At 36.2% G+C, this 25,687-nt stretch overlaps 1 protein-coding gene across 2 annotated transcripts in view; it reads right to left on the reverse strand.

The window, feature by feature from the left end:
• Positions 1-6,119: 6,119 nt before the first annotated feature.
• Positions 6,120-25,687, reverse strand: part of runx3 (RUNX family transcription factor 3) — a 65,981-nt gene continuing 46,413 nt past the window's right edge. For both annotated transcript variants that reach the window (XM_051917914.1, XM_051917915.1), the window contains exons 7-9: positions 20,569-20,724; positions 14,775-14,846; positions 6,120-9,690 (exon numbers count right to left, since the gene is read on the reverse strand). In XM_051917914.1, the coding sequence (XP_051773874.1) occupies positions 9,167-9,690; positions 14,775-14,846; positions 20,569-20,724 (752 nt within the window). In that variant the 3' untranslated portion in view covers positions 6,120-9,166. The remainder of the gene's footprint in view (positions 9,691-14,774; positions 14,847-20,568; positions 20,725-25,687) is intronic.

Genomic DNA, 25,687 nt, shown 5'->3' on the forward strand with positions numbered 1-25,687 from the left:
TTTTTAAATAAAGTTTGAGGAAGCTTGGTGGTGGTGACGTTGATCCGTGACCATGGTGTGCTGTAGTCCGTTTATAGCCTACTGTTAGCTTTTTATATCTGACGACTTTATTTAGGCTTCAAAATGTAAATGTTGTGTTAACTTGTAAACATTATCTTGATAGACAAAACGTGTAAGAGTCATGACCCTTTGTTAAACACACCTTATTTTTTGCGATTTTCCAAAAGCCTATGGGAAAAATGCATAGGCTTTCCATCGAGGGAACCCGTGCCCCGCTAACTTCCGGGTTGGCCTACAAAAACACGTCATCTCTGAGGTACTCTATAGGCATAACGGACTTATTTACAGACGAAACACCTGGCGATAGTGTGTAAATAAAATGCAAGGTAGGCCTATAGGCTATTAACTTAATAACTCTTGTTAATTTTTTAACTATTGTATAAAAGCAATAGGCCTATCAGACTCACGATCAGTGTCAATTATGATTACCTATGGCCCAATCACTCTTGCTCGTACAATATTGCTTAATAATTAACTTTAAATTCAAATAGACGCTATTTCAGTGTATTTTTTTGGTGAGTGTCAAAATAAATAGCCTATGCTCTGGAATGGAGTCCCAGAAAAGAAGAGTGGCGATTGGACCCCCAGCGGACCAGTTTGTCTTGATCATCACCAGACTCAGACTGTATGTCATTGCTGACTTATTTTACTGTTATAATTACCATAATTGCTCTCCCCCTCTCTCTCACAAACACACTCACACACTGCTGTTGCTCACTGTAACTCTACACCATTTCAAAGACAGCCTGAGGAACATGACTAAAGATGCTGCTTTATTAGATACAGATTAAAGTTAAATCACAATGGACCCGGTTTACTTTCTAAATACACATTAACTTAATGTGCATGAAAATAATTTTCTATACAATATCTATCTATCTATCTATCTATCTATCTATCTATCTATCTATCTGTGTTTAATCTTGCTGCCTTTAGAAGGAAACCAATGAAAATGTCATAACAAGCAGAGATCATTTCCCAGATCTTCACGAGGAGTGCTGTTCCCGTGGACTGTGTCTATAGGGAGACGGAGAGGGGGAATGAGGCGGTGTGAGAGGGTTTAACCCCCCCCATCCCTGTTTCTCCCAAAATCAGCTAATAAGCCAAGATCCCTTATAAGATACTGTCTCAAGCCCTTCGTGCACCTCCTCCTGATTTCCCGGGTTCTGCAGGAAACAATATCTATTCTTGTTGGAGTTTGATTGCATGTCATTTTTATGTGAGAAAACCAGCCTGTTGCAACAGTTCTCATGATGCATTATGGGAACTGGGCCTCTTTTTTACTTTTAGCCTGGAAGGTGGACATTAATGTTTGTATGATTGTCACACAAGCAGATGAATTAATGATTTTCAGTCAGATACTGTACATTTAAGGATTCATTTTCCAGGTGGGTTCCCCGAGGAACATTGTATCACTCAGATGTTGCTCTTTGAAACGTAATGGAGATTTTAGTTACATTTCATTTAAATATTAGCATTGTCCGAGATGCCTCATAATCAAATAATAACATGAAATGTGTATTCATTAATCAAATTAATCACAAATAATTGCAACAATTGCAAGTAATTTACAGACTTATAAAAATAGACAAAAATATGTCAATAGTTGATGTACAGTAATAATTTAGAGCTGTAAAATGAATGTGGTTTGCAGCTCAGATGGTTTAGTTTTTTGAAAGTATTTGAGGTTATTGAGGTTTTGTGAGTTTTGATGAAAGACGTTGGTATCTGGTCATATCTGAGCACAGTTTGAGACATTAATGATATGTGAGATTACTTTTTTCTAAGGAGAAAAATCTGACAAGCAGCAAAAGAGTAAAGCAACACTTTCTATTGATCTCCATGTCATCTCACCGCTGTCTAGAAGTAACAGTTGAGCTATTAAAGACATGTCATTTGTGAATTTTCTCTCATATGTGTTGCTGTGCTGTGCTGCTGTTGTACAAGTGTATTTGAATTGATCATTGTCATCATTATTCTCTATCTTCTTAAAAAAAGTCATTTTGGTTTCTCTTTCCCCTTGTGAGTGGGAATGTGAAAACAATCATTAGTTTTTGGTCCCTGTGGTCTCGGTTTCACGGTCTCTGTGTGGGAATCGCGATTTTGGACACAGTTTCTCTTTCCCATCCCAGTCTGTTTTTCTCCGGTCCAGTTAAAAAATAGTCCCGCGCTCACGGGCTCCCGAAGTAAACCGGTTCCAGCCCGCTTGTTCCCTCTTCTCACGGAGGCTGGGAAAAGAGAGGTCAGAACAGTTCTAATGGGTTTCGTATGCATGCAGGTACCAAAGGGCTCCCCCATGACCCAGGAAGTGGTTTTCATGAGAAACCAAAGCTGCTTTTGACAGTGCCCTATTTTTCCAAAATATATCAGCTCTTGTATGTCTTTGTCCCACTTTTCCACTTTTTCTTTTATGTGTTTTAAACCATGTGAAGCCGCCTTCTCAAAGCAACAGTTAATAAAGATGCTGTTTTTCAGAATATATATATATATATATATACACATACTGCCATTCAAAAAAGATTTTTTTGTTGGAAAGATTTTTTTGTTTTTGAAAGTCTCTTATACTCACCAAGGCTGCATTTATTTTATATAAAAAAATCAGTAATATTATCACAATTTAAAACAACTTCTTTCTTTTTGAATGTATTTTAAAGTGTAATTTATTCTTGTGATCAAAGCTGAATTTTCAGCATCATTAAGTCAGTGTCACATGATCCTTCAAAAATGATTCTAATATGCTGATTTGCTGCTCAAGAAACATTTCTGATTATTGTCAATGTTGAAAACAGTTTGTTTTGTGGAAACAGTGATATTTTTTCAGGATTCTTTCATGAAAGTTTAAATGAACAGTACTTATTTGAAACAGAAATCTTTTGTAACATTATAAATGTCTTTACTATCACTTTTGATCAGTTTATTGCATCCTTGCTGAATAAACGAGAAAAAACAAACAAAAAACACTTAATGACCCCAAACAAAGCTGACACAGTTTAAACTAAAGCAATAATTTCTTAAGCTTTGATTAAAAAAAATCATGATGAAACCATGTTGTGTTTCCATCTTATACTTAAGATATTTTTTCAAGAGGCTTATCCTGTGACCTTCTCTGGTGTGTAAGCTTTGACCGCTGACCGTGGCTTGCAAAAGATAAGAGATTTTCCGATAACCATGTGTGTTTATAAAGTTTGTTTAAGAAAGAGAGAAACTTTCTTGCACTATATTTTTTCTCAGTTTTTCCTTTGAGCTTTAGTTAAAGCTTGACGTTTGTCTCCTCTCTATGGGAGAGTGACTTGGATTCAATAGGAAAATAGAAGTTGTTATTTAATTGTGGTTTTTATTTGAAATCAAATTATAAGACCCCAAAAACATGAATGAATGAAAACACCAACAACTCACTGATTTTACATTCATGATGGACAAGACCTGACAGAAGACAATGGCAAAAATGAGGGCTTTATACATACAAAATTTTTGACAAACAAGAAGCACCTGCAGGTGATAGATACATAGATAGATAGATAGATAGATAGATAAACAAACAAACTGAAAGATAGATTGATAAACAAAAACCTGAAGGATAGATAGATAGATAGATAGATAGATAGATAGATAGATAGATAGATAAACTGAAGGATAGATAGATAGATAGATAGATAGATAGATAGATAGATAGATAGATAAACTGAAGGATAGATAGATAAACTGAAGGATAGATAGATAGATAGATAGATAGATAGATAGATAGATAGATAGATAGATAGATAGATAAACAAACTGAAAGATAGATTGATAAACAAAAACCTGAAGGATAGATAGATAGATAGATAGATAGATAGATAGATAGATAGATAGATAGATAGATAGATAAACTGAAGGATAGATAGATAGATAGATAGATAGATAGATAGATAGATAGATAGATAGATAGATAGATAGATAGATAGATAGATAAACTGAAGGATAGATAGATAGATAAACTGAAGGATAGATAAACTGAAGGATAGATAGATAGATAGATAGATAGATAGATAGATAGATAGATAGATAGATAGATAAACAAACTGAAAGATAGATTGATAAACAAAAACCTGAAGGATAGATAGATAGATAGATAGATAGATAGATAGATAGATAGATAGATAGATAGATAAACTGAAGGATAGATAGATAGATAGATAGATAGATAAACTGAAGGATAGATAGATAGATAGATAGATAGATAGATAGATAGATAGATAGATAGATAGATAGATAGATAGACTAGAAAACTCAAGTTTGTACAATATCAAACTTATGCATGTTCCCCAAGATCCTAAAAATATGACAGTAGTGTCCTTATATTGAAATACAGCACACACCCATCAACCCCATCATATTCACTGAACATGACTCATTAGGTGAATTCACTGTCTATATTTACTTTCTGCTGAGAGTGATGCAAGTGTCCACATACAATTAAGTCTTTTCAAATAATTACCTGGTCTAGTGTGACAGTAATGCCTGCTGACTGCATGACAGGTTTGGAAGAGCGGCCGTGTTTATATTAGCATTACATTTGAACACAGTCTGAGCAGCAGAACTCTGTGTTTGTGTCGAGGGGTTTGAGACAAAAGCGTTACAGTTAAATATGATAAACAGAGGTGACTGAACTATCACAAACCATGGGAATCTTCACACATCTTTCACGTTCTGTGAAGAGAGCAGCTGCTGTTTGTCGAGTGGAAGGTGTGAAAACTCGACTATGATTATGTGATGTGTGAAGTTTTTAGTGTGAGCTTCCTCTAAAGTGACAGCAAGCACAACCGCACATAAATATTCTCAGATTCAATTAGAAAACGATGGTCTGTCAAGACAAACTTTGAATGTTGGCTTGAAAATTTAAAAAATAAAAGGTTTGGTGAAATGTGATTATGTGAAAGATGTGAAGATTGACAGTTAAATATGAGTATTTCCTCAGCTATGTTTATAATACATTTAGTGGTTTAGCAGATTTAGCAGGTTTCATACATTATGTATGATTTATAAAAGGCCACTTACACTGGTCAGAAGTTTGTGGTCATTTTTTTTTTTTTTTTTTAAGGAAATTTGTTTGCTTTTATTCAGCAAGGATGCATTAACTTGATCAAAAGTGACAGTTAAGACATGTTACAAAAGATTTTTATTTCAAATAAATGCCATCACATGAATAAATGACATTTTAAAATATATTCAAATAGAAAACAGGTATTTTAAATTGTAATAATATTTCACAATATTACTGTTTTTACTGTATTTTTGATTAAATAAATGCATCCTTGTTGAACTTAAGAGACCTCTTTCAAAATCACATTAAAAAACACTTTCCAACCCTAAACATTTAAATGGTAGTGTATATGACTTAATTATTCTTATTTCATTTATTGAGTATCATTAATATTTTGTGTAGAATAAAAGTGTTCTAGGCTATGTGAGATCATTTTGAAGTTTCACTTCTTTAAGTGTAAAGCTGTTTTTAAGTGACTAAAATATGTTAAACCTTTAAACTTAAAGTGGTACTTTACTGCTGCTAAAATGGGCTTTCAATAAAACTTTGGTGCCTATACTGTAGAAAGGGAAAAATGTATTTTTTTAAATCAGTGCCTGACTAGAGAACAGAAAAAAAATGCGGTTGCAAAAAAACTTCAACACCCATAATGCACTAGGCCACTCCCACCAGTCTGCTTTGGACACGCTTACCAGAGTCAAATACCGCCTTGCTTTAGTAGGAAATACTTCTTAGCAAACTTTTAGTCATAATGGCGTCGACTTGTATTGTTTCCGGGTGCAAGAGTTCAAAGAGTAAATGTTTTCACAAAAGCCCTGGAGCTGTCAAAAGTGCACCCGATGATGCGTTTTGCGTCACCCTGCTGACTTTTGCTAACAAATAAATGTGAATTTCTCGGTCCAGGTAACACGGAAAACGAGTGGGCCTAATCATTGTTCATTTACATATACAACAGACATTGTAACAATACAAAGCGGGTTGAAAATAGGCAAAGTTACACTTTAAGTAATCTCAATAAAATGACACTCTCAAAAAATGTGGAAATATTGAGGAAATTTAATTTATATAACTTTTCTTACTGCATTGTAAAATCAATGGCTGAATTACAAAAACATTAATGACAAGTAAATGAAATCACAAGCAAATCCTGATCTTTTTTTTAATTAAAAAGCATAAAAAACTACATCATTAGCACACAATGAAGGAACAAAAGAGCATATTTCAGAACCAAAATTGCAAACATACAATGAGTGAAAAAGACAATTTGTTCTTACAGGAGTGTGTTGTGCTTTTTAGCTCTTTCGGCATGATTATAATCTGTGCACTTTACAAACATCACAGACTCATGGCCCTCAGTGATATTCACTTCACTGGCAACATTTGGGATGTGTTCCAAAACATATTGAGCTTCGCTGCTGCCCACATAGACATCTGACATCTGGAATGCTTTACACAGGCATTAATAAGCCACTTACTTTTTGTTACAGCCTCCGTGCTATGTAGGAAGCTCACTAGGTTTTGGAACAGAGCCTTGGCGTCAACAGACTGTTCAATGCAACACAAAATAAAAATCATTATTGATAGTGGAAATAAATAGATACGTCTTTGGTCTTATTTTGGGCCAGCAAATATTAATTTAGCCTGATTTGGATTCTTGTTCCATCTCAATCATAATCAACAATCACAACAAACACATAAGATGAGACGACAGGATTTGATATCCACAAACATTAATAGATCCAGACTGAGGCACTGAGAGAATCATTAAACGATACTTCAGAATTGCAGAAGCAAATGTTTCCCATAGCACAGGATTCTATTACCCAGAAGTCCTCGCAGGAGAGAATCGACTCCTGCATGTAACTAGACCAGCTCACATTTTGAATCCATCTTTCCTGTAGCCTGCAGCTTTAGGCAATAATCAAGGGGAGGCACAATGGAAAGGAAAATAACCGCCGCCATAAAGGCATCAAAGCGGCCATGAATCAAGCTGAACACGGGCACTTCTGCTTGGATAACAAGGCCTGAAGGATGACCAATGATTGCGAAAGGAGATATGGATCTCTTCATCTATCTTTCTACATGTTTCCTTTGCTCTTTTGGGGCTCTTTGCCCTCAGGTAAACGCAGCAGGTGTGAGCATGGGAAAAACCTCTGGGTTATGGGCTGAAATATTCACTTACACCTGTTACGTGAATGTGTGTGTGTGTCATGGCCACTTTACCTTCCTTGTATGAGCATGTGCATGGTTTTGTTATTCAAATAATCGAGACTGATCTCCTTTCAAACGTGCCCAATTATTGTCTCCGATTTCCGTCATTCCAAGAACAAGGTAGGAAAAATAGACATATAATGTAGGTGCTTAGAGCAACATATTTTTCACACTTTAGAGACGTAGTTGACAACAGGTGATTGTTGGACTCTTTGGCTTGTGAGGGTTGAGGTCTTTCAGGCAGTATGACTAAATATCATGTGGAACTCAATCTGGTAAGAATGTCTCCATTATGTGGTTTACAAGGACATATAACCTCTTAAATAAATGTTTTAGTGCATTAAAGCTGCATTGGAAAAACATAGACATTACATTAAAATTTGTTTTGTATAATTTAGAAAGAATATATTACAGTAGCACAACTTCCAATTTTATATTAAAACAAAGATTAAAAAAGAAATCGAAAAAGAATAATAATAATAATAAAAAAAAAATACGAAATGTTTGTGACACGGAACAGACCTGAAATAGGAACGCATCCACTTTGGCTCAAATAAATTAAAAAATGAAAAAAACAAAACAAACAAAAACAAAACAAAACACAAACAATAAAACTGAGCGCAAACTGATCAGAATCGTTTTAAGAAACTGCTAAGTCGTAAGAAGCGATCAACACTGAGAAAAACAATTATTACTCTAAAAACTATTCCAACTATTCCACAAGTTCGACAAATGAATTGTTTGTGATTTTGATGCAAAGCAAGAAACCAAAAAAAAAAAAAAAAAAAAAATCAAACACCTGCTGTCTTTGGAATATAGACACTGTTTCACGTTTCTACAAACCGAGAACCCACAGCTAAAGGGTGAATCTCACAAAAACACGTCCAGATCACATTTTACCCCAAAATCAAAACAAAAAAAAAATTATTGTTTGCTTTAAAAAAAAAGTTTTTGTAAATTTAAATGATTTGTAAATGAAATTATACACCTTTTATTTTTGCATTACAATAAGAATCTGGGGGTCAAATGTGCTTCATTTTGATAAAAATAATGTTTAAATGCAAAAAAATATGAACGGGATAATTTTCTGCAAAATATGATTTCTCATTTCTCAATAAATATGACCTGGATATGTTCCTGACAGGCTTTGTGATTCACCCTTTGTGATTTTTTTTCAATGAAAAACCCATTGGCATAACATCTCACAAAACTAACATTGACCCACATTTGTATTATATCATCACATCTCACCATTTCAAGACTATTTCAGCATTTTTGGAAAGTACCTGAAAGTCGAGGGCGACATTTTTGGTATATTTACACAGTTAAAAGTCCCACAGTCCTGCAGCTCCATGAAGTTCTTTTATACTGTCTGCATGACAAACTGCAGCGTTTTGTAGTTGCAAAGCACTCTGGGAATTACAGCTTTCAGGCAGATTTATTTGTAAGGCTGGATAAATTGTCTGTTTTCAGTTACAGGCCCATCACAATATGTCCATGAAGCACCTGCTTTTCTTTTCTTTGGTTTGTTCACCTTTTCAGTAACAAAAAAGTCGCTGATATATTACTATGGGAACCTTTCCTTATTTTTTAATGATAATTTTTTACTCTTTCTATATACACATCAATTTCCTGTGAGACTTGTGTCCTTCAGTTTTGATCAATGGAGGTCCGTTTCTGTGCCATATAGAGCGTCCAGAGCAAAAGGTCAACAGTCAGGCAACTAATTTCTGGTCATTTGATCACTTTGGTTGTCTTAGAAGCGATTGACGTCATAGAAGGACAAAGAAACATAAAACGATCAAACATGCATGACTTTCACCTTTTCTCTTAATTTTGACCTCTTCTGTCAGTCTTTCCGCACACTATTTTTCAGTAAGGCCTCCAGACGGACTCGTCTATGCGTGTCGACGCACTCATCGCTGTGGGCGAGTTGCTATGGCTACCGTCGGCATCCACCCCGTCGCTCTGGTTACCGAGGCTGGCGTTGAGCAGGCTGTTGTTTCCGCCAGCGGTGCCACCGGCTCCACCCGCCGCGGTACAGGACGTCAGCATGCGGGTGGGCGACCTGTCGCCTCCCGATCCGGTGCCGCCGGTCGGAACCATGGAGAACTGGTAGGAGCCGGATCCGGTGCCGTAGTACAGGTGGTACGGCGAGGAGTTGGTCTGGAAGTGGGAGTTCTGGTTCTGGTTGCCAGGATAGGGAGGCGGCAGGTAGGTGTGGTAGCGGCTGGAGGTGGGCATACCGGCCACGCTGAGACCACCGATTCCAGTGCTGGACGGGTTAGCAGAGTAGGTGAAAGGACCCGGATAATGCATGTGTGAATCAGAGAAACGAGGAGCCGTTAATGGAGACAGAGACGGGAAAGATGTCCTCTGCTGGAACAGCTCTGTACCTGAAGATAAAGAAAGTGGCACTTTAACATCTAAACAACTTCAATATTATATTGATTAAAATTCTAAATCATTAAAAAATACAAAATGTTTGTGACCCAGAAATGAACCAAAATAGGAATGCATCCACTTTGGCTCAAATAAAAAATAGTCAAACCATAAAACCAAAAATCTTTTTTTTTCACATTCCAGTAATGAGAAAAATACTTTTTTTTGCATTACAATAATAAGAATTTGAACAACATCTAAACAACAAAAAGAGAAAAAACAGAATGCAAGTAATGTACACTTCACAATTTTTGGCCAAAGAATTTCCATGCTTTCCATGATTACTAAATAATAATTTGCCTAATTTCAATAATTTTTAAAAATTCAGACCAAGATAAATATTAAATACAGTTAAAAAATAAAATGTTTATTTAAAAAATAAATTGTTTTTAAAATTGAATAATTAATAAAAATTAAATAAATAAAATTATTAAAAAATCTTAAAATTTTTATTACTTTACCATTTAAGTGATTACATTATACTACATTAATATTTAATATACATTACATTAAAATGATCTGTCAAATTCATCAGATGAACAATTGCCACAGAACCCTATTGACACACTGATCTAGCACCACCTAGTGTCATTTTTGAACTCCACATGATCACCTGATGAATTGTAAAAGTAAAAACAAATCAAGCAAGTGTAACGTTACGAGGCTGGGGAGGAAGATGAAGACGTGTGTGCTCTGACAACTGGGGTTTTTTTCATTTAGTGTTCATGTCTTGTGTGTCGTGACTGTGAGAACAGGTGTAATGGAAACATCTGTGCACCTGCACACAAACACAAACTGCTGCCTGTTTCTGCCAGTTTGTTGTTTTCTGGCTTTATTTTTCTGTTTATTGCATCGAGCAAGGGCTGCTGGGATACTGGAGCAGGCTTTGGCATGCAGGCGCCTGAGGGAGGAGAATGCCGTCTGTGCGTGCCACTGACTTGTTTAAAAGTCTCTCCCCCGTTTGTCTGGGGCACTGGGTCCATTTACAAACAGAAACAGAGAAAGAGAGAGAAAAGCATACAGTTCCATTTCAATTTCCTCAACTTTAGTTTTTTTTCTTTGCTTCAGAGAACATGTTTTCCCTCTCTCTTTCTCTCTGAGGGGTGTTGACTTTCTCTTTTACTCTTTTGGGGGGCCAGAATCTGATTCGAACCAAGGAGAATTCAAGATTTCAGCTGCTGTTGATTCAACTGAAATGGCCACAAATTCCAGCCAGACGCTCTCTCTCTCTCTCTCTCTCTCTCTCTCTCTCTTTCTCTCTCTCACACACACACACACACACACACACACACACCATACACGATTAATTACTAAAAGCGGAAATCTGACAAATGAGTTGAGAAACAGCTGCAAACCAGATATAACACCTAACTGTAGACATTGTTTACCCTCATTACCCTCACAGACGCACATACATTCAGACTCAGTGTCTCCCTCTAGTGCCTCACAGGTTATTAACAACATGAACGTTTCCTGAATGTTGCTCTAGAACAGGGTCTTCAAACTTTTGAACATATTGTTATTATAAAAACTGAGAGTTTAATTTTATACCTGGCCAATGATAACTTGCATATAGTGCCATATCAATGTTTTGATATACTTTAAGATGTTTACACCACAAAAATCATAAAAAAAATACATTATTGACCCCCTTTCGAAGACCACTGCTCTAGAGAATTACTAGTTTGCGGTGTTTCCATGTATAACCACCTCACACATGTTCTACATTAGTATCAGTGGAAAAACTCTTTAAAAACAGTGTAAAAGAGCAAAGAGAGGGAAAGTATGTGGTATAACCCATTATTCTATGTAATTTTCTCCTTTAATAATATTATTATAGATGGGGAAAATAATTTTATGGAGAAATGAAACAATTATGGGGAAAATAACATAGAGAAAAATATTACTATTAACCAATATTATTAATAAATTAATATTAATATAAACGTTCAGGGAAAATAACACATTTTCTGCAGAAACAATATTAATATTTAATATTAATATAATATAAAATTAATGGTTTGATGTTTCTGACATCAACAGTTAACAGGATTTTTTAGCAGAAGCAATATAGAATAAAAACTACAAAAATAAACTCATATTTGTTGATGACTAATCTCAATAGTAGAGGGGAAATGTTATTCTCTGGGGAGTCCCTTAAAGTCTATGGCAGTTGTGACCCTGGCACTTAGAACTTCTTTGAAGTTCAGCAGTAATTTTTACAAATGAAATTAAATGAACAAACTGTCACAGTTTCCTAAAAATGACCCCTATCGTCCCATTGTGTTCTCGCCCGTCACAGTGAGCAGTTCAGTTCGCCGTGTTCCACTAGCCCACAGTCAAGCGTGTAACCCGGCTCACTACAGAGGTTTGCCTCATTTGACTGCAGTAGAAACTGATTTTGTTTGTTAACAGAAGAGCAAGCAGTAGCTATTCAGCAGGAATTGTGCATGTTTGTGTGTGGGATCAGGGTTCTGGTGAGGATGCAAATCTCGGCCCTCACCTGTAAAATGGTGATGCAAAAACAGATGGATTACACCTGGACCAGGCAAATCATGCGGCCAGGAGAGAGAAAGACATGGAGACATAAAGACTGAAATATATACTTGATACTCAATATAATCTAATCAAATCATGAATATTTGCGTCAGAATGTTGGATATCAAAAATACCACATATCCAACAATCATACAATGATGTGGATTCTAGACTTGCTTACTTGTCCATGGTTTGAGTTTCTACTATGTGGTTTTATGCTCAACTGGTGACACAAACCCACAGGAACCAACCAAACAATCGCTACAACTTGTCAACTATGCCATATAGAGTGGCCCCAAACTATTACTTTTAACCAATAGGTTTTGCACACTATGGACATGTTCCTAGCATTTGACAACTATTAGATCTTCATTTTGAACAGTATATCTATTGTTTTTTTTTTTTAAACCCACTAGCATTCTTTGTGGTATATTTTATTTATGAAATATCTTGCTTGAAAAGCAATACACACACACACTTAAGTGCCCAGATGCTTTTTGGGGCCACTGTAAATGCAAGTAGAGTATCTTTCAATCTAATACATTTATAGCCTAGTTTTCCAATTGATAAACTGATGGTTTTACAAGTAGGTAGAAAAATGAAGCAGGGCCAAAATGGCTAAATGTTTGCACTGGATGTTGATAAATGATAACTGAAGGTAATGACATATCGCTCCGACAGGCAGAGAACCTGAGACGCAGGCAAACATGCAGATCTTGTGTGTTTATGTTAGAGCTGTAGTCCATAAGACAACACGGCACGTCGCATGCAAACTAGCTCATCTCCGACATGTGCCGCGCTGCGATCTCATACATCAGGATGGGTCAGGTTACCATTCACAAACATCTGATACTGTACTGGAGATTTACAAATCAGGTCATTGATTCAAGAGACATGAGACACATTTGTGAATAGATCAGGAATTATTATTTTTTTTCCTCCAGTGAGGAATTTTGACCTTATTGACTCTAAAATCCATTTGTTGAAATGACTGCATCATCATTGATCCAAAAATCACAATTATTAAGCAGCTTTTGCTGTTCTAGGACATTGAAAGGAATCAATATTCAGTTCTTTCGGAAGCAATTATTATGAAATATAAGAACTGTTGGATCTCATTATTCCTGTAGGCGTTTCTGATCGTTGCAGTTCAGACCGGTGAGTCAACATTACACTCACGCAAGTCTGCAGAAGAGAACACATGGTATCTGAGCCAACAGGACAGAGAAAGCACAAATGAGATCTATCTAATATCTCAATTGTTTCTTATGGACAGCAATGAGATGGTAAGCAAAAGGAAACTCTACTCCTCAGATGTTTCCGTTAAGAAAAGTTTCAAATGAGATCCTTAAAAACGTCTCATGCTGAGCTCAGATAAGCCTGTGATCAAAATCAGTGATCTCAATATGAACTCAAACATTTCTCATCAAGTTCTTCCAAAACCAAATGATCTGAGCTATTCTTGTTCTTTTTACTGTATGTCAACAATCAACTAATTTTTACTTATTAAAGATTTGGAAGAGAAGAGAAACATCTGAGACAAAATTGATACTTAAATGAAACATATTTAAAAACCTCAATAAATCTTCTCAGCGATGAAAGAGCAAACTGTGAGAATAATAAACGTAATATATTTCCTCACATCACAGAGCATGAATTATTATGAAACTACCATCTGGTGTTTTGAAAAATGCCACCTGACACACTGCGAGTCTATTAGGAATAATAAATCAATCAAAGTGCAATTAAAGAAAGCTATAACTTAAATGTCACACCGGCTGGTGTGACAGAGGAAAACTTGTGTGTGTGTTTGTGTGTGGTGGAGGTAAAAATGACTCAGCTGGTTTGGATGTTTGGGGTTTGCGGGAACAGGAAGGGCAGGAATTCTGTGTCGCCGCGGGGAAAGAAAACCATGCCAGCACCAGGTATGTGGCCGTGTGTCCATGGCAGCAAGAGTTTGTGTGAATGTTTTCGAGTGAGAGTGTTTATGTGTGTGTGTGTGTGTGTGTGTGCCAAAGCAGGTGGGTGTGTGTATTTCACACACAGAGAATATTTATTTGATGTTTCTGGGCCCATGCGTGTGTGTGCGCGTGTGAAAGCGAAAGTAGATAATTTTTTACATTCTGTTTGTTTCAGCCCCTCCACAAAAACGCTGCATTCTGATTGGAACATTAATATTATGATTCACCCATTATGACTGCAACACACCCACACACATCTGCATATCAAAAGTTATCTGAGGATAACACTGTGTGTGTGTATGTGTGTGTGGTTTGATGATCTATATGTCACAGTTCTCTCATTCTCTCATTCAACTACCAACAACATAAATGAACAATTATGACAAATAAAATCATATTCCTGAAACAAATTTGTAGCTAAGGCATAGATCACCACAAAAAGGAAATAAAGAAAGTCAAAAGGGTTTGGAATGACATCTTTGGATGAACTACTCCTTTAAGACATAATGTGTTCCGGTGTGTGTTGTAAAGTCTCTTACCTGACCAGCGTAAGTCATCTTCCACTTTGCACGTCTTCAGTGCAGGAGGATCAATCTGATCTGGCCATAATCCTGCACAAAAAATATATATATACATATTTAATCACTTGTCAACTGGTAATCTATGAGATGCATACAAAGCAATTATATATATTAATTTTTTGTTAATTTATCAAACCAAAATATTCATTAATACAAAATAAATTATACATAATAAAGTGATGTGATATAGCTAAAAAAACCTCAATATTTTACATCCCTTTGACATTATTTACTGTATCTCTTAATTTGCTCTTAATTTGTATTTGCTCTTAAAAATAGCTGTAAATAAGCACAAAAAATAAATAAATAAAATGTAATTCATATGCAGTGATAACACATATTGACAAACAAAACTGTATAAAACCAACATATATATTAATGCAATAAATAATAAAGCGCTGTGCAACACAGTAAAAAGACAATTTTATCCTTTTGACAATATTTAAGATATCTCTATATTGATATTTATGTATTTGCTCTTAAAATTATATGCAATGCATAATAATTTAATAAACAGCAATTTTTACCTACACATATTTTTCATTGAACATTTTATTACATGTAAACATTTTTGAATTTTAGAATAATTACACAAATTAATTGTTGAATCAGTTTTGAATCAGTTTACTGAACGAAACAGTATTGATTAAACTGATTTATGTAAGTCATCTGAACTTACCAACACCATTTTTGCTAATGAAGTTTAAACCAGAGATGCTGTTGCTCAATTTTAATTTTATTTTGGCAGCAAATTCATCATGAATAAACAGTGAATATTATAACCGCCCAGCCCTATCTGTGTCTTTATAGGATTGCAACAGAGTGAATTTGTCCACACATGCTCAGTATGAGAGAGCTGCTAGTGTTTTCATCAAAGGTGCCGAGAAAAACAAACATGCAATCTTATGCTGGTGTCACATTACACACACACGCACACACACACACACACACACACACACACACACACACACACACACACACACACACACACACACACACACACACACACAGAGACACACACAGGTTTGTTTTGCTATCCTAGTGAGGATGTTCCATATGTGTAATGGTTTTTATACTGTACAAACTGTACATTCTATCCCCCTACACCACCCCTACCCCTAAACCTACCCATCACAGAAAACATTCTGCATTTTTAGGTTTTTAATAAAACATTGTTTAGTATGTTTTTAAAGCTATTTTAAATATGAGGACTCATGAAATGTCCTCATATTTCATGTTTACGTCGTAATACCAGTGTAATACCCATGTCATTATACAAATTTGTGTCTTCATAAATCACAAAAACACGCACACACACACGCACACACATACACACACACACACACACAGCGCCCCATCTCTAAAATTGCATGTGTATGAGTAGATAACTGAAATCTTTCTGTTTTGCTGACAAGCCAAGAAAAGTATCAGTGTATCATGAGGAATGATATTTTGGGTGTCTGTTAAAGGTGTGTGTGATTATCACATATCTTATCTTTAGCATGTGACGCCTTTATGTGTGTGTGTATGATCTGAGCGTTTAAATCACTCCATCAGCATTAACATGCAGCTGTCTTGCACACACACACAACAGTCGCTGAACGAGTCTAAAATAAGATACTTTGGGAATTATAGAGTATGTTTGTGTGTGTGTGTCAGCGCACTGAACTGCCAATTTGACATGCAAATGAATTCTGTTTGCTCATAGTCCGAGAAGAGATAGTTGTTACAAGCTAATCGTTGCAACACACACACATACACGTATGAGATATGAGACGCATGCAACTACATTTTTACATTTTCTGGGAAAAATATGAGTGGTGCTTTTCCATGCAAAACTTGTCAGCATGATGCTAGTTGGTGGTTTCTAGGGTGTTCTGGAGTGTTACCCAAGTCATATTCCAGTCTGTCCCGGGCCCCTCCTTCAATACAAGTCTACTGGATTTGCCCATTTTATTTTTAAAATCATGAAATCAAATCAGATCCAAAAATACTAGCACATGTGTCCTCAACAATCTTTATGGGACAAGTTACACACCACAATTTAATACTTAGGGTAAGAAGTTTGAATAAATCCCTATAACCGTAAGTATGTGCAATAGTAATAATGATGCTTGCCTTAGCAAACACCACTAATGGCACACTGTTCCCAGTCTCTCTCTCTCTCTGGTTTTCTCTGCACAATGATAAATTCTTCAGTATAAATGCTCTTATTCAGGCCACAGCTGGTGCTTCTGCTGAAAATAAACATCTCACTCAAATATTTTGATTGGCCGTTATACAACGTCAATAACAGACAGATCTCTACTGCTATAAAAGCAGCATGTCAGACACTGTCTGTGGGCAGTACAATATGTGCATAACTGAGAGCTTTGTACATCTTTGAGAGGACTAATGTTGAGGAGTAACTAACTAAAACAGCAATGCAACTACCTTAAATACATTTATCAGTAGTATGACAGTAACTCATCTGTTTTTGGCTATATGTTGTCAACAAACAGCAGTGCAGATTGACTGAACTCCTGAATCAGTTTGTTTTAGTGAATCAGTTCAGTTAGGCTGTTCATGTAAATTATTAATTAATTGATCAAATAAACAATTTATTGGTTCATTTAAATACCCTGTTGTGAAGCATTTACATAGATGGTGTTTTTTTTCTGAAATACAATGAATTTAGGAGTAGAGAGAGAGAGAGAGTAAGAGAGAGAGAGAGAGAGAGAGAGAGAGAGAGAGAGAAGCTGTATAACGCTGAGTGGAAATGCAGGCTTTCCCCAGAACCAGCAAAAACAAACACAGCCACCATGAAGTCTGGTTTTATGTCAGATCTTTTGCCACACCTCCTTAAAACACTCAAATGCTCTCTGAAGTCCACACACATGTAGTCTGAGACTCAAATGGTGCTTATAGTGCTTGCCAAAAGACCATTAAGATTTGTTTTGACATTATTTTGTGACAATTAAGCACATTTCCTGTTCTTATTATCATAATGTCATATTTATGAAATCATACAGTATATATAATGAAAATGATAATTTGTACAAAATTATTATTTAATAAATATATAAAAAACATAATTAATAGAAAATATTTTTATATGAATAAAAATATATATAATTATTTAAACCTAGGTAAATAATTATTTAAAAAAAAAAAAAAGAAAAAGTAAATGCCCACATGAAATTTATGGTGAAAATAAAAACTGTCACAATGCAAAAGACTTCATTGTCTTTATATAAAATAATTAATCTTTTTCACAGACATATTTGATGTATGTGAGTCAGTTACACAGCATGTGGGATGTGCATGAGCGCATGAGTAAACACCACACAGCTCTGCCCGCATCTCTGTGCGCTTATACTTTTATTCTTTTCAATGAACTCCCTCTCCATTTTCGTTTGTTTATTCCTTGTTCGTTTTATTTTTGTCTGAAGCATGTTGCTGCATGTTAACTAATGCCAACTTTAATTCGCCTCCCTGCTCCTCTGGCATGACAATAGGTTTGTGTACGTGTGAGTTTGTGGGACGGCGCTGTGTGCTTTGACAAATCTGTTTAAGTATGAACCATGTCTGTGTTTGTGCTGTGAATTTTGTAACTTAATATCTGTTTACAGTCATCACCAATCTGCTAACCTCAAGACTCCAGGATGATGCAACCGACACCAGACACACACACACACACACAGTTTGCATCACTCAGGTGGCATGAGAGACCATCTAATTACCGTGTGATGAAGGTAATAAATCTGATTAAACATGTCTATCTTACACATGTCTGTCTACAAACCTTATACCACACAGAGCTGTCTGACAGAATGTGTGTGTGTGTATGTGTTAAGATTTAGGTATAAAGATAAAGTTGGGAAGATGCAAGAGAGAGAGAGAGAGAGAGAGAGAGAGAGAGAGAGAGAGAGAGACAGAGAGACAGTGCCCTAAGGTGAGAGATAACTATGTTAATATCAGACATAACAGTGAGGTTTTGATGTATCACACACAGGCCTACAGCAGCGACAGACACGCAGTCTCCCGACAGCTAAAGCTCTGTTAATATGTTATGTCTGCTTCAAATGTGTGTGTGTCGGCAGTCTTGGCCTCTGACAGCTCCATGAAGGCATAATTCCTCTCCTAATCCACCTGCAGATATGGATACTAGACGTACTTAACCTGCTCAAGCACACTCCTGACATAGTAAGTGTAAATCTCCCATTCTTCTTGCGCTGAGCTCTGGGTGATTCACGGCTTTGGTTTTGAAGGAATGTTTGTGTAAGCGTCCACCCTTCAGAATTCAGGTCAATCTGATGGAGGAATTTACCAAAAACCCCAAACAAAAACACCACTGAAACATTCAGGGTCTCTAATTCACCAGCTTATGATGGATAAACTACTCATAAATAATGAAGGTTACGAAAGTAACCACATTTTTATGGGTTCCGGTTGACCATTACATCATGTCCTAACCAAACATAAGTTATTGTTTTTAAACTACCTTGAAAAACAACAAAATTAGAGTGTTAGATAAAATCAGATACATTTTATATATATATATATATATATATATATATATAAACTTATATATCTGATGTTACATAATTTATATATAATTTATGTATAAATATTTAAATATGTTTAACTAATCATTTTATACTAATATAAAACATATTTCATATCTATTATAATATACATTTTTGTCTTAGTATAATTATTACATATTTTAACATTAATTCTCATTATGTTCATATATATTACTGTATATATTACTTTCATAGATATATTATTTGGCTTAAAGTGCGAATGGTCAAAAGAATAGAAGAAAGATGAAAGAACTGCAGGCCGTGATATGACCCTCGGGAGCATTTGGTCTTTCTCGCTTTTTGATTGATCGTAGAGAGATGTGAGTCACGACTGCTTAGATAATCGTAAACACACGCCAACTCTGTTTGAGTTTTTACAAAATATAAGCTATTCTGCCTACACTACAGATGCAGTGAGCAAACAAAAACAAATAAAAAAGGCGAAATTGTTTAACGAAATGACAAAATCAAAGCCAATCAAAACATATCTGATGTTTGAAGATTTCACTGTGTATCCAGCTTACAAACACTATCCAACTTACAAATAGAGTAGTAAGGAATAAATTCATAAGTTTACGACCCTAATGTTTGAAAGAACTAAATAAAATGCTCGTAAACGCTTGATCTTTCTTACCTAATGACTGTGCTGAGCAGAGATGAGCGACTATGAGAATTTGATTAAAACATGAGTCACGACTGCTCAGATGACCGTAAAAACACACCAGTTGGAGTTCTTTAGAAATGTGAGTGATTCAGTCTACACTGCAGAAACAGTGAGCAAACAAGAATGAATAAAAGAAGCACATTTCAGCAACACACACACATTTCCGTGTATGAGAACGGGTGGGTGAGTGAAGGGTGGGGTGTGAAATCTGCCTGGGTGTGTATGTCTATTTGAGCGAAAAGGACAGAAAATAGAAAGATAGACTGTAAGCAAAGTGCATACGTGCCTTGGAGAGTGAAAGAGTTTTGCTGTTTTGCTAGCAGACATCATGCTCAAAGGCCTTTACATGCGTCTGAGAACGTATCCTCGCCCACTATCACACACGCTGACGTGGGAGCCGAGATTGAGAGGGGTTGCTAGATTCCAGACGTCGAGGTGCGAGTTGTTGTGACGAGCTAACGTCTGACTCAAACAAACACATACACGGGATCTGTAGGGCATCCAGGGACAAAACACACACCTGGTATCTGTGTGGTGCCGGAGGGGCTGTAATGGGATTGGTGGGGGCGGGCGGTCCCGTTGCCAGGGTTCATCCTCAGACTGGCCCTCTGGAAACGCTCGATGTCACTCAGGCGATCGGAGAACTGCTTATGTTCGTCCGGCTTCACACGGTGACCTGCAGAGAGATGGAGAGAAATACAGTGGGTTATTAGAATGAGAATGAACCTGAACATAATTTTGGTAAATACAATTTATAGTAAACACACTTATTTGAAGTAAATCAAGGCAGAAATGTGAAAGTAGTTCAATGTAATGACTAATTCAGTTATGGTTATGCATTACTGTAAACATTCCCTCTCTGGTATCATGCATATACTACATGAAAGTTACTATGTCTGTAAGAAATTTTGTCACACTAGTCTCATACATAATTAATATAATTTCCATAATATTAATTTACAGAACACGCCCTTTCTCTTTATAAAAAGGACAGATTTTCATATAGCAATTAAACATACACAGGCAGCTGCCTTCTAACTAACTTATGGAACCTGATTTGGAACACTTTACATACACTCTAAAAAATGTTGGGTTAAAAACAACCCAAGTTGGGTTGAAAATAGACAAACTCAGCAATTGGGTTGTTTTAACCCAGCAAATGGGTTGTTTAAACACAGTGGTTGGGTTAAATGTTTGCCCAACCTGCTAGGAAGGGTTGGGTATTGTTCACATTTTAACTGGCACTGGTACCAGTATCAAGGTACCCAATGGTACCTTTTTTCGGTACTTTACTCTCTGTGTAATAACAAAAACATTTCAGTGAAAAAAAAAAAAAAAGTCCAAACCTCTCAATTTCAGCATTTTTAAAAAAAAAATTATTTAGAAATTTTATACACTAGACAAAATAAACTGTCATGTGGGCGCTGTAGTGTGCATGAGAACACATTACAGCAGAGAATTCAAATGTCATGAAAGACCGTTTCTCGCGCTGTTCTTCACTTCTGCTGTTCAGCGTTGCTTTCGGACACATGTGCCATGAGTGTATGTTTCCTCAGCACAGTAGCACAAAAGTGTTGTTTCATTTTCACGATGCTGTCAGTTCTGGAGTTTGACTAACAACACATGGAAAATATAACTGTGACAATATTTAGTAGGCTATGTAACAACATGCGGAGCGCGCATGAGAGCGGTTTCTGTGCGGAATTAAGTTTAACAACACTTGCAACGCGGATGATATATCATAACGGACTGGAGTAATCGCATTTCAAGTTTCAAGAGTTGTCTCAGTCTGCATCTAGTTTTGTGAAATGTAACCACACTTCAGAATGCTTAGCCATTGGCCTGTGTGTTCTGTTTGAACAAGTTGCAGAGATGACGTCGCATGGTCTCTCTCTCTCTTTCTCTAACATATCTCTCGCGCCCAGATGCGTTCTCAGGTACTGAAATTTGTCACCGATTGATTTAATGTGAAAATTACTGTATTGCTTGCTTGCTATGTTGGAAATTAACATTTATTAATAAGTCTAATGAATAATAATTAAACAATAAACATTTATTAAATGTCTTATTAATATATGTTCACCTTTTGATTATTATTGTTGCCTCTAGTAAATATGTGTCTGATTTTTAATTTTGGGTTCATTTTAAGCCAGCCATATAATAATTTTTAAACAATAGATGGGTTAAATGAAACACAAACATTTAACCCAACCACTGGGTTTGTCCATTTTCAACCCAACATGGGTTGTTTTTTTAACCCAGCATTTTTTAGAGTGCAGGCAGTAACTCACACAGGAACAAGCACACTCACAAATTATTCAAATAAAATTTGACATTAGCATTTCGCAAAGCTAACAACATCATGTTCTAATAAGCATAAAAATACACAAATATTGGGCAAAACGGTCTGGAAAGGAGCTTATGGCTTTCAGACAGAGCTGTGTACTCACTCGTGACTCACGTAATGCTTGATGATCCACAGAGGAAATCACCAAGAAAACCTCGCTATGAGTGTGTGTGTGTGTGTTTATCACTGACAATAAGTTGCCATCCCACTTCAATAGCCATTACACACACACACACACACACACATGCACACACACCATCATCATCATCATCATATGTGTAGTCTGGTCAGCTCTAATGGATGAGTTTAATGTGACTATCAGTGGCGTGTGTGAGGAACATGTGAACATTTTGTGGTTTTTAATGTGGAGTAATGGCCGTATTTGAATGTTTTATTCAGATATAGAGGGATAACAGACGCTGTGATATGGATTTTGGGTGTTCTTGCCCTCTCTTTCACCCAAGGGCAATGCATCACTCCACGTTTTTTTACCCCTGGGGTAATATTTCTGTTAGTTTATCGCTCCCTCCATTTGTCTCCCTCTCTCATTCGATCTAAATGGTAAATACAGTAGTATTTTTTTGTATTTTTTGGTTTGTTTATAAAGTGTGAGATAAACAAACACTCCCAGAGGAAAGACAAAATTATTTCTCAGCTGTTTCTCCTAGTCTACAACGAGATTAAATAGAAAACAGCTAGGTACTTTTGTTCTCCTACTTTTCAGATGTTTCTCTTGATAAAATGAAGAAATCTCACAAATGTCTCAGATAAGATCTTAAATATGTCTCCAAAATCTGCAATCAACGTCAATCAAATTTATCATGAAATGATATGAGCTGCTATCCACATTCATTTTCTAGCTCTACTCTTATGACTCATTTGTGTCTATTTTTATTTCTCTCAATACATTTCAGAAGAAAAATCTGACACAAAGTTAATACTTAAATGCAAAACAACTGAGATCTCCTTTACGGCTCCAGATGTATGAAAGAGCTAGTCAAATGTAATGCATAGTCATAAATATTTCACTTTCATCCTCAGGCACTAACTTTTACTAAGCATTTGTGTTAAATCTGTACTCTTAAGTCACTTTAGTGTGATATACTGTATATCTTCTTAATGCAGTTGTAAAGTCATACAGTTAAACCCTTTCTGCTCAGGCACTAGCATGGGTAGTGTGTCTCCTGGATGGCTGTGGGGTCAAGCCCTACATCTGCCCTGCCCACATTCACCCTGTCTGAATTATTATGGATGAATGAATATTTCATAGGTAAGGGGGCACTTAGACAGGAATGCTGACTTTTTGTGAGAATGATATCATAACCACAGAGCACACACAGACACACTAATTAGAGTGGATCCCTCTCATACACACACATACACGCACATGTCATGGGGAATGGTCTGGGATGAACACAACTGCAACAGTCACTGTATGACGGAGATATACATGTACACCATACACTCTAATAAATAATAAAAATGTTAAAATCAAATTCTCACCTTGCATTTTTGTGTTTTACCATGGGTTATTGTACTGTATGTCTTATTTTTCATGTAGCATAGATTAATTTGTACTAACTGTAATTTGTCAAGGCACAAAAGTAGAAGCTTTATCAGATTGTCAGATTATATTATATATCAGGTTATATATAAATTATTTAAACTATATTTACAATGTATATTTTTTATAAATAAAAATTCTTGCTTATATATTTCTCGATTATCAATGATATAATGACTCAATTTGATTTTGTTTGACAGTCATTTGAAATGTTTTTGTATGAATCAGTTGAGTAAATGATTCAATGAATCACTCGGGCTGCGCTCCAGTTCGTTTTTTATGCCCTTCCCTCGCTAACTTCCCTCAGTCTCGTTGACTCGGATGTACGTCATTGCCTACGTTGCATGAGTGCCCACTACTGGCAGAACCTTTGCAATGGGCTGAATTGGATCGTCCTAAGCCCTTGATCACTTGGAATCTGCTATGGAGTTGACTTATTATTTAATTTTTTCCCTTACAAAATTGTTTAATGCAGCATTCTATATGTATATATGTGTGTTTTAAATATTGGAAAAAAATTATTAAAAATTAAAACATTTATATATCATAGAGTTGTTTGTGGTGCGGTAAATTAAACATGATATGTGGTGACATCATAATTGTGTTGCATTGTGGTATATGGAGCTGCCTGAAGTGTACATATGTAGTAGACTCAAAATCGGTCAAAATCAAGGGAGCGAGGGTCTGTCCATATAAACTTCCCTCATCCACTTCATGAAGTGGAACGCACTTCAAAACGGCGGCAGGGATTCCCCCAGGGGGAAGTGCTTAGGGAAGTTTGCGAGTGCTTGACTAAAATTGGAGTGGAACGCAGCCCTAATTTGTTTCTGAATGAATCAATGTTTTTGAACAAATCATTTGAATGAATGATTCAATGGCTCACTCATTAATCAGGATGGACAGTAACTTGTCGCCACCTACTGCCGTAATAATGAAACCTGCAGAAAGTGTCACTCTACTCTAGTGATGGGAAGATCAGATAATTTTAGAGTCTCTCCGATCTTGTTCAGCGAAATGGAAAAAAAATTATCTGATCTTATTTAAGGTATTAAGTTTTAAGGTATTTAGTTTATTTTAATGGATTTAAAATGTTATATTTTCATTAGCCATATTCCCCATACAAGTTCACATACAATCTTTGATCACTAAATTAGGAAATCATATAATGTATCCAGAGATGAGCATAAATAATAAGAAACAAAAATTATTTCACCTCTTGAGTCTTTAATTCATTTGTCACGTGACAGATGCAATAAACTACATGTTCATGAATGACCCCTCACTAATTTACACCATTAATGTGCAAACTGACATGCAAACTAACAGTTCCTGCCCAGTAACAGTCCTGCGATATAAGCAGAATAGCTATCGTCATTGTTCATTTGAGTCTGTACTTTCTGCACATGGAGTATGTGTACACAGAGGCCCTCTCTACACACTTTTAGCTTTCATACTCGCACTGATCAACTGACTGATACGCCCAGCTTCCTTCCCTCTCTCTCTCTCTCTCTTCATTCTCTCTCTTTAACGATGAAAAGAAAGAAACATATGTTCCCTTTTGGACAGACAGAACACAGGCTCTTTTAGCTCTGGTGGAGTGTGTATGCATTTGGGCAGGGCTGAAACTCGACATTCGCTGTGGAGGGGCCAGACATGTTACGGCGGGCACACTGTTAATATTTGTACGGGTGTCTATAAATGGGGCCGATAGGCACTTGATAACATTGT

The sequence above is a fragment of the Ctenopharyngodon idella genome, chromosome 13 (genome assembly GCF_019924925.1).
Source record: "Ctenopharyngodon idella isolate HZGC_01 chromosome 13, HZGC01, whole genome shotgun sequence".
NCBI classification, from domain to species: Eukaryota; Metazoa; Chordata; class Actinopteri; order Cypriniformes; family Xenocyprididae; genus Ctenopharyngodon; species Ctenopharyngodon idella.